General features: G+C 41.6%; 1 protein-coding gene across 8 annotated transcripts in view; it reads left to right on the forward strand.

Moving 5' to 3' along the window:
- LOC121293115 (protein mono-ADP-ribosyltransferase PARP11) overlaps positions 1-14,705 on the forward strand; it is a 32,775-nt gene that overhangs the window by 14,691 nt on the left and 3,379 nt on the right. For 5 of the 8 annotated variants that reach the window (XM_041215788.1, XM_041215791.1, XM_041215789.1 and 2 more), the window contains exons 2-6: positions 721-866; positions 4,956-5,076; positions 8,616-8,691; positions 13,010-13,082; positions 13,163-13,293. In XM_041215788.1, coding sequence (XP_041071722.1) covers positions 747-866; positions 4,956-5,076; positions 8,616-8,691; positions 13,010-13,082; positions 13,163-13,293 — 521 coding nt within the window. In that variant the 5' untranslated portion in view covers positions 721-746. Of the gene's footprint in view, positions 1-720; positions 867-4,955; positions 5,077-8,615; positions 8,692-13,009; positions 13,083-13,162; positions 13,294-14,705 lie in introns of those variants that run through there. The other 3 variants (XM_041215792.1, XM_041215794.1, XM_041215793.1) reach the window with 3 other exon arrangements.

The following is a 14,705-nucleotide window of genomic DNA, read 5'->3' on the forward strand; positions in this document are numbered from 1 at the left end:
CCGTGTGGGGTAAGACATCCTGCTCTCTTCTTCAGCCTGACCTTAATGCCGTTGCAGGTCTTTCCACTCGATCTTCTTCCTCCTCTTGATCCTTCAGACTCAGCAGCACGTCTCGCTGCAGGGTTTGTGCAGGACCCTCTGTGACCCTCAGGATCCCAAGAAATCCCTACACTTTTTGCAGTTGCCTCAATCAGAAACAGATAAGAACAGCCCAAAAGCAATCTATTACAATTAACCAGGTACATGCCTAAAATACTGCGGATGCTAGAAATCTGAAATAAAAACAGAAAAAAAACTGCAGATCTGACAGCACCTATGGAGAGAGAAACAGAGTTAATGATTGGAGTCCATATGGCTCTTCTGAGCTCTGAAGGAGAGTCATACAGACTCGAAATGTTAACTCTGTTTCTCAATCCACAATGCTGCAGGATCTGCAGAGTTTTTCCAGCATTTTCTGTTTTTGTTTCAGATTTCCAGCATCCGCAGTATTTTGCTTTCAACTCAAAACTGCATTGGTTGCACTTTTAACAGACCTGGACTGTAATAGATACTCAGGGAAAATGCAGAAGCCTGGCCCCCATCTTAGAGCACTAAATAGATGGTTATGAAATAACACCCCAACACCTCCCACCCCCTCCTCCACCAAATTCAACTGAACCAAGCTGTGACGTTAGGACTTCTTTAAATAGCTCAGTAATGTTTTCATTATTTGAATTGCAGCTAACAGCTATACCTTAATTTAAACAATGGCTGGAGAGGAATATGCTTCAATGATGGAGGAAGGCAGTGTGGAGGAAATGGATACATCTGATACACAGTGGAACTGGTACTATTTGGGTGAATGTGGAAAATGGCACATTTTTGAGGTGTGCTATTATTTTATTGCTTTCCTTACCGTGTAATGATTTTAAAGTGATATGTGGGCCAATTTGCGAGATTGAAAATCATAAAACAAATTCTAGCCTCTGGACTGTTTTGTCACATTTTGCCATAAATGAGCTTGAGCTCATCCAGAACTTTACCTGTGTCTCAAGTTGCATCAAGTCCCATTTGCCCATCACACCTGCGCTCGCTGACCTACTTGCTCACTTTAGGTCAATACATCTTGATTTTAAAATTCTCATCCTGTTTCCAAATGCCTCCAGGGCCTCACCACTCCCCCTCTCTCTAATCTCCTCCAGCTTCACAACTCTCTGAGATATCCATGGTCATCTAATTCTGGCCTCTTCAGCATTCTGATTTTAAACACTCTACTATTGGTGGCTGTGCCTTCAGCTGCCAGGGCCCCTAAACTCTGGAATCCCCTCTCTAGATCTCTGCCTCTCTACCTCACTTTCCTCCTTTAAGACACTGCTTAAAACTTACCTCTTTAACCAAGCTTTTGGTCATCTGACCTAATATCTCTTCATGTGGCTCAGTGTCTGTCTTTGTTTTAGAATGTTCCTGTGAAGTGCTTTGGAACATTTTTTTTATGCTGAAGGCACTATACGAATATAAGTTGTCCCTCAGCTGAAATTCTGATTTCTGTTCCTATAAAGCTAATGAAAAACCAATTTTTCCAAAATTGTTCAATTCTTACACATTTAACATGTCATGCAGTTTACCTGCATTTATAGGCAGGAAGAATTGTAGAATGATTACAGCACAGAAGGAGGCTATTTGGCCCATCGTGTGCATGTTGGCTGTCTGAAAGAACAGTTCAGCTAGTTCCACTCCCTGCCTTTTCCTCGTAAGTTTGCAAGTTGTTATTTCTTCAGATAGTTATCCAATACCCTTTTGAAAGCCATGATTGAACCTGCCTCGTCTACACTCTCCAGTGGTGCTTTCTAGATCCTGACCATGTAAACAAAAGGTTTTCCCTAATTGCTTTTGGTTCTTTTGCCATCCATTTTAGATTGGTGTACTCTGGTTCTGAATCCTTCTGTCAACGGGAACAATTTCTCCCTATCTAGACTGCCCAGGTCCCTCATGATCTTGAGCACCTCTATCAAATCTCCTCGGAACCTTCTCCAAGGAGAACAGCTCCAACTTCGCCAATCTATCCTTGAAACTGAATTCTCTCATCCCTGGTACCATCCTTTCTGCATCCTTCCTAAAGTATGGTGCTTTAGGTTGCTTAAGGAAATTAAAGAGCATTTTGCCTAATGTTAGGGCAGACTAATCTTGTGATAACTTCATGTTTAGTACTTTAACCTTGCCTTTTCACTGTGTAAGCTTGGTCTGTTTTCAAGGTTGGAGACTCTTTTAAAACTATCATCTTATGTCAAATTAAAAATTTAGGCACTATGGAATGCACTAATGGTCGTGGGCAAATCCAATTAAGTAGATGTTATCTTTCATATTGCTTCTAGTTAAATTTCATATATATCGATTTTGCTAATACATAACAAGAATTCGTAAAATATAAATTTACATATTTTGAAAATTTAATGTTTTTCATCCCTGTCAAAACGTGGGGACAACATGAGAACATCGAGGAGTTTAAGGTTCAATGTTGGGTGAATTATTGTGTCCTGCCCCAATGGTGCAAACTAACAAAACCTCCTACCACCTATCCAACGCCAAAAACTTGAATTGTCCCATTTCCCACAGCTGGCTTTCTTGTAACCTTTATGATTGGGTTAGGATTAGAAACGTAGTTGCCGATTTTAGTCTTGTTTCCCCCACAAAATCAATCAATATCATGCTATGGTACTGTTATCATTGAGGGATAGTTGGATAGAGGTGTTTAAAATTAGGAAGATATGGGGCAGCGTAAATAGAAACAGATTGTTTCCATGTTCAAAGGACCTTTGAATGTGGGGCCGCCGTTATAAGAATAAGCGATTTAGGACAGAGGGCAAGAGAAATCTTGTATGCAGATGGTTGTGAGGCTGTGGAATTCACTCCCAGATTTGGTAATTGAAGTAAATACCATGTCACATTGAAGAATAGGTAAAGAGGGTGCTGAAGGAAACAGGATTAAGGAATATGGGAAAAGGGTGTGTACCTGGAATGAGGATGCTGCCCTTACAGAGGATAAACACCAATATAGACTTGATGGCCAGAGAGGCTTGTTTCAATTTTATAATTTCCATGCAAATTCTGTGTAACTTGCATTATGTTCCACTTCAAGATGTATTTGTGTAATTTTTTAAGGCTTTTGGATGTATATATTGCTCAATTGTTAACCTCTCTGTTCGTATTTTCAATGTTAAATGTGCTCACTGTTCCTATTAGTGAAACTCCTTGTGGGGGGGGCAAAAATTTTTTTTCACATAATTTCAAGATAATTGCAGTTGCAGACTGAGTTTTACTGACCAGGTTATTGAATAAATTGGGACAATGGGAGATTGAGTTACTGGTGTCGCAAAATTGTTGATTTGTGAATCACATCTCATTGTGCTTTGTGTAGGTCAAACTATACACATGGAATTTCACTGTAACTGAGTTGTCCAAATGATTAGAGAATTATTCCATTTAGCATCCAGCAACACCAGATTTCATGTCATCAAAGGGAAATTTCATTTCGTGAAGTGTTATGGTTCTGAGTTACAAAGCTTGGTAATAATATATAATCAAAACAAAGATTCCAAAAACATCTGTAATATTTCTGCCTAATCCTTGAGATGCCATTAGATCAGGGACATAAAAATCTCCTTGGGCTGATTATTGTTTTTCAGTTCACACATCATTATGCTGAAACAATATTAAACTTAGTGAAATATTCATTGTGAGAAGCTTCATTTCTGATGCTATGGATCTTATAAATTAATGTAGACACTACAAACAGCTTTTAAAAATGTCTGATTCAATACTTGGCCTATGGTGAGTTAGCTGAATTACTAATGCTTTGAGAGAACAGAACTGGGTATGTCTATGATGCACTATATAGAATCAAACAGCATAGACGGAGGTTCTTTTGGTCCATCACGGTAGTGATGTACCAGACAGTCAATTAGCTTGCCAACACTTACTGTTTGGATACATAAAGAATGGAACCCCAAGATCAAGAGTTCAAATCTCACAATGGCAAACTATGAAACAATGTAACTTCATCTGAATAGGAACAGATGGAAACGTGCTTGTACTCGAAAGAGATACGTAAAGAATGGCACATAATGAGGTACAGCTGGCAGCTGCTGGGGTACTCCAGCAAGGGCCAGTATCACAGGAGCCTGTGTGAAAGGCAGCTGATGAAGGAGGAAGTAGATACAGTCTTTACTTGGAATAGATTTGTTCAGTGAAACATCATATGTACATAGCTCTTGACTCTACTTCATTCCTGTGTCAGTATCTCTTTGTGTGCACAAGCAACCATCCAATCAACGCCCTCCACCTCTATGTACTTAATGTCAGTTGATACAATTAACATGTATGACTGTGCCCCAGCAAGGGCCAGTATGCCTGAGCCTGTGGGACTGTGCCCCAGCAAGGGCCAGTATGCCTGAGCCTGTGGGACTGTGCCCCAGCAAGGGCCAGTATGCCTGAGCCTGTGGGACTGTGCCCCAGGAAGGGCCAGTATGCCTGAGCCTGTGGGACTGTGCCCCAGCAAGGGCCAGTATGCCTGAGCCTGTGGGACTGTAGCCAGCAAGGGCCAGTATGTCTGGGCCTGTGGGACTGTACCCTAGCGATAGCCAGTACATTCAGGAGAGGGAATTGCCTCTTCTGTCATTTTCTGTGTTCCACATGAATCTATTTTCATTTCAACTTTTTTTTTTAACTATCCTAAATCCTTACTACAAATAAATTAAAATGTGCTTACTTTTCTTTTGATATACATGTTAACAGTGGGAGCTTTAGCTCAAGCTCAATTCTGCTAATCACTTGGCACAGATTTGAAAAATGACGTCACTGCAGAAAGAATTATTCTTGATGCACTTATCTGCTGTCCCAAAGATAACTCAGATGGTGCTGTCTGAAGTGAGGTCTTAATATCCATTATGTTTTCTTAGGCATTTCTATGTTTATTTCAGAGGGACCCCAATATTTCATGTTCTGTGAGCAGCGAAGATATTGAAATGATTTACAGGATGAATCCACAAGGTGGTCTCTCATTTTCCACTGCAAAATACAACTACATGTTAGATTTCCAAGGTAACATTCCTTGTCTAATGGATTTGCTTCATTATGAAGTGCACTAATGGCTGGTGCAAATTAAAAATTGATTCAGTGCCAATTAAAGGTGATTGAAATGGAACATGCTACGAAATCAGGCTGAAGGAAAGAATTGCCTGACAGGGTCCCAGGTTAATCTCTATTCTGCACAAATGCAGGAGAAGAACAAACTACTGCGGCTGCTAGAAATCTGAAATAAAAACAAAAAATGCTGGAAGCGCACAGATATGGCAGCATCTGTGGAGGGAGAAATGAGAGTTAGTGTTTCAGGTCGGTTGTTCTGATGAAAGAAAGTTGACTTGAAATGTTAACTCTCATTTCTCCCTCCACTGATGCTGCCAGACCTGCTGCGTGTTTGCAGCATTTTCTGGAAGAACAATGGTCGGGCTGAGGATAGGAAAACAGTTCAGGTTCCTGCTGCTGATTGTTCTCAAGTCACTCTGCTGGCAAGTGCTTGTGTGTGAACGTCGAGTATGGACAGAACTTAGCTTGCTGTGACACCTTGTACAGCCATATAGAGTGTCAGTATTCACAGTCCAGTTTCCCACATAAGCCAAGAATAACTTCCATTTATATAGTGCCTTTAACATAGTAAAACATCCCAAGGCTCTTCATAGCAGTGTTACCAAACAAAATTTGACACTGGGCTATGTAAGGGGATATTAGGGCACATAACCAAAAGGTTGGTGGAAGATGGATGTTATAAGGAGCATTTAAAGGAGAAGTGAGAGGTGTTGGGAGGGAATTCCAGAGCTTGGGGCCTGCACAGCGGAAGGCACTTTTCGCCAATGATGAAGTGATTAAAATCCAGGATGTACAAGAGCCAGAATTGGGTGAATGTAGAGGTCTTGGGGCGGATTGTAAGGCTGAAGAAGGTCAAAGAGATAGGTAAGGATGATGCTATGGAGGGACTTGAACACAATTTTAAGTTTGAGGTGAGTATTACTGGACCAAGTGACGGTGTAGGTCAGGGGGAGCACAGGAGTGATGGGTGAACAGGACTTGATGCAGGTAGCCAAAATTTGAATTAGTTCACAGTTTACAGAGGGTAGAATGGGGGCGGTCAGTCAGGAGTGCGTTGGAACAGTCAAGTTTAGAGGTAACAAAGGCACTAGGTTTCACAGCAACTGAGGTGGGGTGGAGACAGGTCATTTTTGGAGGATGTAGGTGGTGGATATGGGGTTGGAGGGCAGCTCAAGGACAAATAGGATGAGGTCAGTTGCAAACAGTCTGGTTCAGTCCCATTAACCGGTGAGAGGGATGGAGCCCAAATGAACAAAGTATCAGATGGCTTGCTACTTCAGTACAAGGAAAAGTGTGAGGTAATGCATTTGGGGAGGGCAAATGAAGCAAGGGAATACTCAATAAAAAGGAAGTTATTGAGAGGGGTTGAGGAAATGAGAACCCTTGCGAGTGCATGTCCACAGGTCCTTGAAGATGGCGGGGGCAGGTGGACAAGGTGGTCAAGAAAACATGGAATGCTTTCCTTTGTTGAGCGAGGTATAGAATACAAAAGCAGGGATGTAATGGTGGAACTGTATAAAACGCTGGTTAGGCCACAGCTGGAATTTTGGGTACAGTTCTGGTCACCACATTACAGGAAGGACATAATTGCTGTGGAGAGATTGCAGAGGAGATCTACAAGAATGTTGCCCAGGATTTGAAAATTGCAGCTATGAGGAGAGATTGGATAGGCTAATATTGTTTTCTTTAGAACAGGGGAAGCTAAGGGGTGACCCATTTGAGGTATATGGAATTATGAGGGGCCTAGATAGGATAGACAGAAAAGACTTGTTTCCCCTAGCTGAGGGGTCAATTAAAAGGGGGCATAGATTTAAGGTGATTGGTAGAAGGATTAGAGGGGACACGAGGAAAAACATTTTCACCCAGAGGTTGGTGGGCAGCTGGAGTTCACTGCCTGAATCGGTGGTTGAGGCTGAATTGCTCAACTCATTTAAAAGGTACCTGGATCTGCATCTGAAGTGCTGTAACCTGCAAGGCTACAGACCAGGTGCTGGAAAGTGGGATTAAAATGAGCAGCTACTTTATTTTTCTTCTCTTTGTCTGGCCCAGACATGATGGGCTGAATGGCCACTTTCTGCACTGTAACTTTTCTATGGTTCTGAGTGAGCACCTAAGTAACTGAATGTGAAATGCACATAGTTTATGCATAAACTTCATGATGCCATGGAAGGGCCAAAAAGTGAATTCTGATGCTGACAAGCTGTTGTCAAAACACAGCTAAAATGATTTATAAATTTAAGTGAGATTCCAGAAGTAGAATTAAATCCTTGTTTTCCTGATAGATGGGTAGGTTGTTTGGTTTTTCCTGCTTCTGCCAGTTTTCCTTCTGCAAGATAGAAACTAGTTTCCACGAGGCAAATTCTTCAAAAAATATAACCGTGCACACCATATTCTACCACTTCACTTGCAGCATACTTGAACTCCAATTCGAATTCTTCACATTAGATCCCCTCCTATGTTGCTTCTCTCCTGATGTGCCCTACATTTTACCTCTCTTTTTCTCAGACACATCCCATGATTTTACAGAAGCCAAATCCTGCAGATGCCAGAAATTTGAAATAAAAAACAGAAAAGGCTGGAAGTACTCCAGGTCAGGCGGCATCACGGAGAGGGGAACAGTTGAAGTTTCGCTACTTTAGATCCAGTTCTGACGAAGGGTCTTTGACCTGTTTTTAGTTTGGATTTCCAGCATCTGTAGTGTCTTGCGTTTATTTGTATTAATATGTTTCTCAGTGCTGCTGATGAGTTTTTCTCATTTCATCCCTCCCACCTTCTATCCTTCCCTTTTGTTCTCCCAAAACCTGTTATATCTCTTCACTTTTTCCATTTCCATGTAAGGCTGTTGAGCTGAAATATTATCTCTGTTCCTCTCTCCACAGATGCTGCCTGCCCTGACTATTTTCTGCTTTCATTCAATGATTTTCATACTTTTATGTAATGTTTTTACAGATCACTTGGCCAGCTGCTCATTTTTATCTCTGCGGTTAGAGTTTTTCAAATAAAAGCAAAATACTGCAGATGCTGGAAATCTGAAATAAAAACAGAAAATGCTAGAAAAACTCAGCAGGTTCTAAAGAGGAGTCATACGGACTTGAAATGTCAACTCTGTGCCTCTCTCCATGGATGCTGCCAGAACTGCTGAGTTTTTTTCTATTTTTATTCTAGAATTTTTCAAAGTTGCTTCATACTAGGGAAAGCAAAGTAGTGACTAATGCATTTGCAGTTGATGTTCCAAATTCTGACTGGAAATGTAAGAGGTAATTGAAATAGCGAAAGAATTGAAGGACATGATCATTTATCCCTGGTTTTTTTTATCCTGATTAACCCAATCTACAAGTTACATGATTGCCTAGTCTTAAGTAGCTTTCCTTCATTTTGTTTCTTAGACAGCCTGTGATTTTGGCTGTAGACCTGTTATATTCATGTTGCATTGATTGTCGTGTTTGGGCTGGCAAATTACAAGTGTCAGTGATAGGAATGTGTTTCTGTTACAGCAATGAAACAAACCAATACAGCAACAGGGAAGCAGCGGCCAGTGAAACGTGCAGCCTTCTCTGTCACTGCTTTCAGGTTGGTGTTATCTGACGGCAAGAAGAAACATTTCCTAGTGATCGGCTGCAAATTACTGACTTACTGATAAATCTACAGTGATTGCCTCTCAGTCTTTCAGACTCCTTAAGTGAATATTGTCATGCATAAGTAACAAAGGAGGCAATGGGTTAAATAGAAGGGAACCATAGATCAGCAAGAGATGAGAGTAGTACAAACTAACGTATTTAGTGAAGACACAAAAGACAAACATTAAAAATGAACATCAGGCAAATCGTTACAAAGTAGGGAAAACAGAAAAGGAAACTCGAAAGACAGAGGGAATATGAGAAAAATTCACATAATACGTAAAGAGCAATAAAAAGGTTTACTGTTGGCACATTAGTATTAAAAAGATAATCAAGATAAGGTTAGGGCTACCAAGGGATGATAGGACAAGCTTGTAGAAAATGAAGGAATAGCATAGAAACTAAGAACACAGCTTTCAAAGTGAAGCAAAGTATTGGGGTTAGAACTAGAGGTGAGTGTATTTTCAGCTTATTTGGCAGCACTCTAGTCCTTGAATTGGAAGGTTCAGAGTTCAAGCCCTATTCCTGGGACTGAGCACATATTCTAGGCTGAAACCTGTAGTGATGGAATGCTGCATTGTCAGAGGTGCCATCATTTGTTCGCAGTGTTAAACCAGTATTCCATTTGCCTGTTCAGGGGATGAGAAACAAGCTGTGGCATGACTAAAACAAAAAAGGCTGGGGGTTTTCCTATTATCCCAACCCAACAATTTCAGAGAGGTATGAAGCGATGTATTTTGGAGGAATAACATGGCGAGGCAATATAAATGAAATGGCACAGTTTCTAAAGGGCCCAAGAACAGAGACACCAGGAGGTTTATGCACAGGAATCTTTGAAGATGGCGGGACAAGTTGAGAAGGCTGTTTTAAAAAAAAAGCATGCAAGACCCTTGGCTTTATAAATTAGTGTACAAAGGCCCCTTGGAGGTTATGCTAAACCTTTATAAAACATTGGTTAGACCTCAACTGGAATGTTGTGTTCAATTCTGGGCCCCACACTTTAGGAAGGTTACGAAGGCTTTAGAGAGAGAGCAGAAAAGAATAATGAGAATGGTTCCGGGAACGAAGGACTTCCATTACATGGAAAAACTGTAGATGCAGGAGTTGTTCTCCTTATAGCAGGGAAGGTTAAGAGGGGCATTTAACAGAGTTGTTCAAAACCTGAGAGATCTTAACAAAGTAAATAAGGAGAAACTATTTCCACTGGCAGGAGATTCTTTAACCAGAGGGGCACACCTTTCTGATAATTGGAAAAAATATGCGGAGGGTAAATGAGGAAATAAAATACTCAACTAGGATTTAGAATTCATGATCTGAAAAGGTGGTGGAAGCAGGTTCGATAGTAACTTTCAAAGGGAAATTGGATAAATAGTTGCAGGGAAAAATTTATGGGCTGATAGGGAAAGATGAGATTGGGGTGATTTAGAAATCTTTTCCAAAGAGATGGCACAGACGTGATAGGCTGAATGGCCTCTTTCTGTGTTATATGATTCTGTACGTGTGAAACAGTTAAAGGTTCTTATTCAAAATCAAGTAGTAAAACCATAGAAGTTTGTAAGGCTGTCTGTGGCCTTTTGCTTGAGCAATTCAGTACTAACCCCATTGTCCCGTGCTCTCCCCATAGCTCTGTACCAATCCTAAATTAATTCCACCGCCCCACTCTGTCTCCCCATAACCTTGAGATATATGAGAAGTTTGAGGTTTTCCAGTAGAGTTGAGAAGATTGTGGAGTGACACGAGGCGTTTCCAGGATTATGAGAGGCTCTGATAAAGTATGCCTGCATGTTGTAAAATGGTGTTCAGAGGGCACAAATATAAGTGAAATGTTTGTTACTTTTGAACAATTAAGAATGCACACACACACACATCCTTATCCGTTTCTGAACCCCAGCTTGCTTTGTTAAAATCAGGGGGTTCCTTCATTCCTTATTCTACATGAGAGGGCAATACATCTGGGACTTAACACACCCTACTGTCAGGATTTTTATATAACACAAAGGTACCTGAAAGGTTAGAAACAATGTCTTTGCATTGAGAGTGGTTGGAATGCAAAATCTCCTCCACAAACCATTGTGAAGCAGAGTTCTTATTTTCTTTTAAAAGGGAATTAATGTAGCATTTGGAAAAAGTGGAATATTAAAGGTGATAGAGATATGTAGGATTAGTCTAGGTAGCACTTGCAGAAAATCAGGTGTAGAATTGATTGAATGGTCTGTATCTATGCTGTAATGTTTAAAGATTAGAGTCTATTACTTTGTAGATAAAGTTGGCAATCATTTTGCAAATATTTCTCAAACAGCAATGGTTGACTGATCAGTTAATTTTCTGATCTTTAATATCCATCAGCACATGTAAACTGGGCCACAGTATAACATCTGCAGGATAGCTCTTTTGTCATTACACTGGAGGGTTAGCTGAAATCAGTAGTTTTCAAACCTTTTTGGTTGAACGACCCCTTCTCAACTGGATTGGTAATTGCAGACCCCCCCCCGCCCCTCCCCTGACCACCACCCATCTAAATTATATTACCTGGGCAAGTTTGTATTTTGGCCACCCTTTCTTTGAGTTTAAGATAAGGTTGAGTTTAAAAAAAGAATGCCCCTCTCTTGAACCTGATGACAACCCCCCCCCCCCCCAAGCCTTGGTAACTACGGGGCTACCTAGAGATCTTCCATGCTGCTCCATGCATGCTCCCCTCCAAGGTGAGACAGCCAGCCCACTCTGCATATCTCAGCTGCACTCCACTCCCAGCTGACACTCACTCACATTCTGCTTAACTATTTTACAGACCTCCTGGAAAGTGTCTCCGGTCTCCAGTTTGTGAAACACTGACCCAAATTGTGTGTTTGGAGTGGGGCCCTTGCCACTGAGGTGACAGTGCTACTGACCGAGCCAAGCTCACATTGAAATATACTTGCTTTTTAAGCAACAAACAGCTTTAATCTTTAGCAGCATTAATTTATATACAAATGCAGAGTGTTCTTTTCCAAAATACCATCTAAGTAAGTAAGATATAGGACAGTATTTAGTGCAGCTGACTGGGGGACCATAGCCAACTGGCTGGAGCGTTGGTGAGAACTCCATATCACCTCCTTTTGGGAAGGCTCAACTGTATAATGTAGATTGGAGATGTTAGGACTGTTCTTGGGAAAGAGAAGGTTGTGGGGAGCTTTGATAGAGGTGTTCAAAATCATGAGGGGCCTGGACACAGTAGATAGGTAAAAACTGTTCCCATTGGTGGAAGGATTGAGGACAAGAGGCTATGGATTTAAGGTAATTGTCAAAATAAGCAATGATGACATGAGGGAAATCTTTTTACAGCAGCAAGTGGTTAGGATCTGGAATGCACTGCCTGAGAATGTGGTGGAAGCAGGTTCAATCAATGCATTCAAGACAGAATTGGATTATTATCTGAAAAGGAAGAATGTGCAGAGTTACAGGGAGAAGGTAGGGGAATGGCAATAGGTAAATTGCTCCTTTGGGAAGCCAGCACAGACACAATGGGCCAAATGACCTTTTTTAGTGCTGTAACTGCTCGGTGTTTCTCTGAATCTTTTGTGGCCAGCAGTGGTTCTCCCTCGGGGATCAATGACCCCAGTGGTGGGAATCCCATCCCCTGAGAACTGCTGGCCAATCAGAGGCAGACAGCCGACCCAAGGGAGCAGTGGCAGCTGCCAGCAGTTTACCCAGGGGGAGTCCTAGGATCGCAGAGGGTCCCAGGCTATGGGTGACTGAGGGCGGAATGGGTGTCGTGGGGTGGGGGTTTCAGGGGAGAAGGGGAGTAGGCAGCAAGGGCAGATAGGAGGCTCCCAGCGCGCTTTCCCCTTTCTGATGCCAGGTCCCTTGATCAGGCACTGAGTGCCTGATAACGTTGGAACCCACCCCCACCGGGAGCCCACAAGCAACCTCAACAGGGTTTGCTTTTCAAGTCCCGCATGGCGACACGCCACCTACTGCTGGGTCAATACCAGCGATGGTGGGATGAGGCCCTTAAAGGACCTCACTTGGCGGTGGACAGGAAGACTGGCCATGAGTGTTCCCACCCCAGAGTTAATTGTGGCAGAGGCAGGAAGGTGGCTGGGCCTCCACTTGGCATCTGCCTGCCTGATTAAATGGCCCCCCCACCCCCCCACTCACCTCATGGGGAGGACAGTAAATTCTGCTTGTGGAGTGAGATGTTTGTGTGTTTAATATGTGTACTTTATATTTATTAATTTATACTGTTGAGTGGTAACCTTTTAATGTCTGTTTGTTATGACATCTTTTCAAAGTTTTATATGCGGAAATGAAGAAATCCCCATCCCTTTACATTGGGACAATATAGACCGAGACAAACCTTATCAGGTAAGTCAGTTCAGGCAGCTTATTTCAGAAGACATGTATGCATCATAATCTATCAAATTAAACTATCAACTATGTTTTAGCTCAGTCCATTGCACAAAGCTTCAAATGAATATCTGGAAGTTGCAAAACTCTTTGGACAAACGATGGATCAGAATCGAATCAAGAAAATTCAAAGAATTCAGAATTTAGACTTGTGGGAGTTCTATTGCAGGTAATACACAGGAACTAGCTTATCAGCTTGTTTGCTTTGTTATAACATTTCTCCATGAGAGAAATCTACCTGCCTCGGCTTCATCAGAATAGGTTGAAGTATTTTTTTAATATAAGAATGTGCATAAAAGTAAAAATAACGCTTCTCCTAGCTTGGCCTAAAGTTTCCTCGATTTGTCTTACACCAACATTTATGCCATTTTCAATGCTGATCTTGCCGATGGCAGCTTACACCAAAATTTCCTGAGAATCTCATCAGCCTGAAAGTAAGAGTCAGTGTAAAATGAGGGTAAATCAACATAAACATGCAGGCCTGAGGGCATTTTCCATCTGTCATTAATCCTATATCTGATTGGTATGGAAATTAATTTTTGAGCCGTCATTTATGTATGTTAAGCAGAGCATATTTAAGAAAATTGAATTGTAGAAGCTTTTCACCTTTTTAATTTTGCATATAAGTATTTGGATGTAGAAAATATAGTGTGATGTCAATAAGGAAAAATAAAAAAAACGCCGAAAATCGTGAATTTGGATCTTGCTGTACCTAAAGCAGTTGTATAATCTGCGTGTATTTGGAGCCCCGGGCCTAAGAACATCAGAAATAGGAGCAGGAATAGGTCATTTGGCCCCTTGAACCTCCTCTGCTATTCAGTAAGATCAAGGCTAATCTGATTGTGGCTTTAACTCCACTTTCCTGCCTGCCCACACAACCCTTGACTCCTTGTCATTCAAAAATCTGTCAAACTCAGCCTTGAATATATTCAATGACCCAGCCTCCACTGCTCCCTGGGGAAGAGAACACCAATGGCATCTCGGAGAGAAAAAAATCCTCCTCATCACTGCCTTAATCAGCAGACCCCTTATTTTGAAACTGTGTCCCCTAGGTCTGGACTCCCCCAAGAGGGGAAAGATTCTCTTGGCATCTACCCCTTCAAGCCCCCTCAGAATCTTGTATGTTTCAATAAGATAACCTCTGCTTCTAAACTCCAGTGAGTATAGGCCCAACCTGCTCACCCTTTCCTCATAAGACAACCCCTTCACCCCAGGAATCAGCCTAGTGAACCTTCCCTGGACTGCCTCCCATGCAAGTATGTCCCTCCTTAAATAAGGAGACCAAAAATGTACGCACTACTCCAGGCGTGAGACACTTTGTTAAACATTTGAAAATCCATATGCACCAGGTCCACCGTAATCCTTTTCTACAATTGGTCACTTCAAAATATCCCATTAAATTTGGCATGTGCAACTTGCCTTTGATAAATCTGTGCTGACTGCCTGTGACTAACTCATGCATTTCTGAATGCCTACTAACTGAGCTTGCTTTATGGATTTTTGCGAAATTGTAATTAACTTTGTTGTGCCGCAATTTGTTAACCTGTTTTACTGCATGAATTATATTCTGTCATCTGATAT

The sequence above is a fragment of the Carcharodon carcharias genome, chromosome 21, assembly GCF_017639515.1.
Source record: "Carcharodon carcharias isolate sCarCar2 chromosome 21, sCarCar2.pri, whole genome shotgun sequence".
Classification (NCBI taxonomy): domain Eukaryota; kingdom Metazoa; phylum Chordata; class Chondrichthyes; order Lamniformes; family Lamnidae; genus Carcharodon; species Carcharodon carcharias.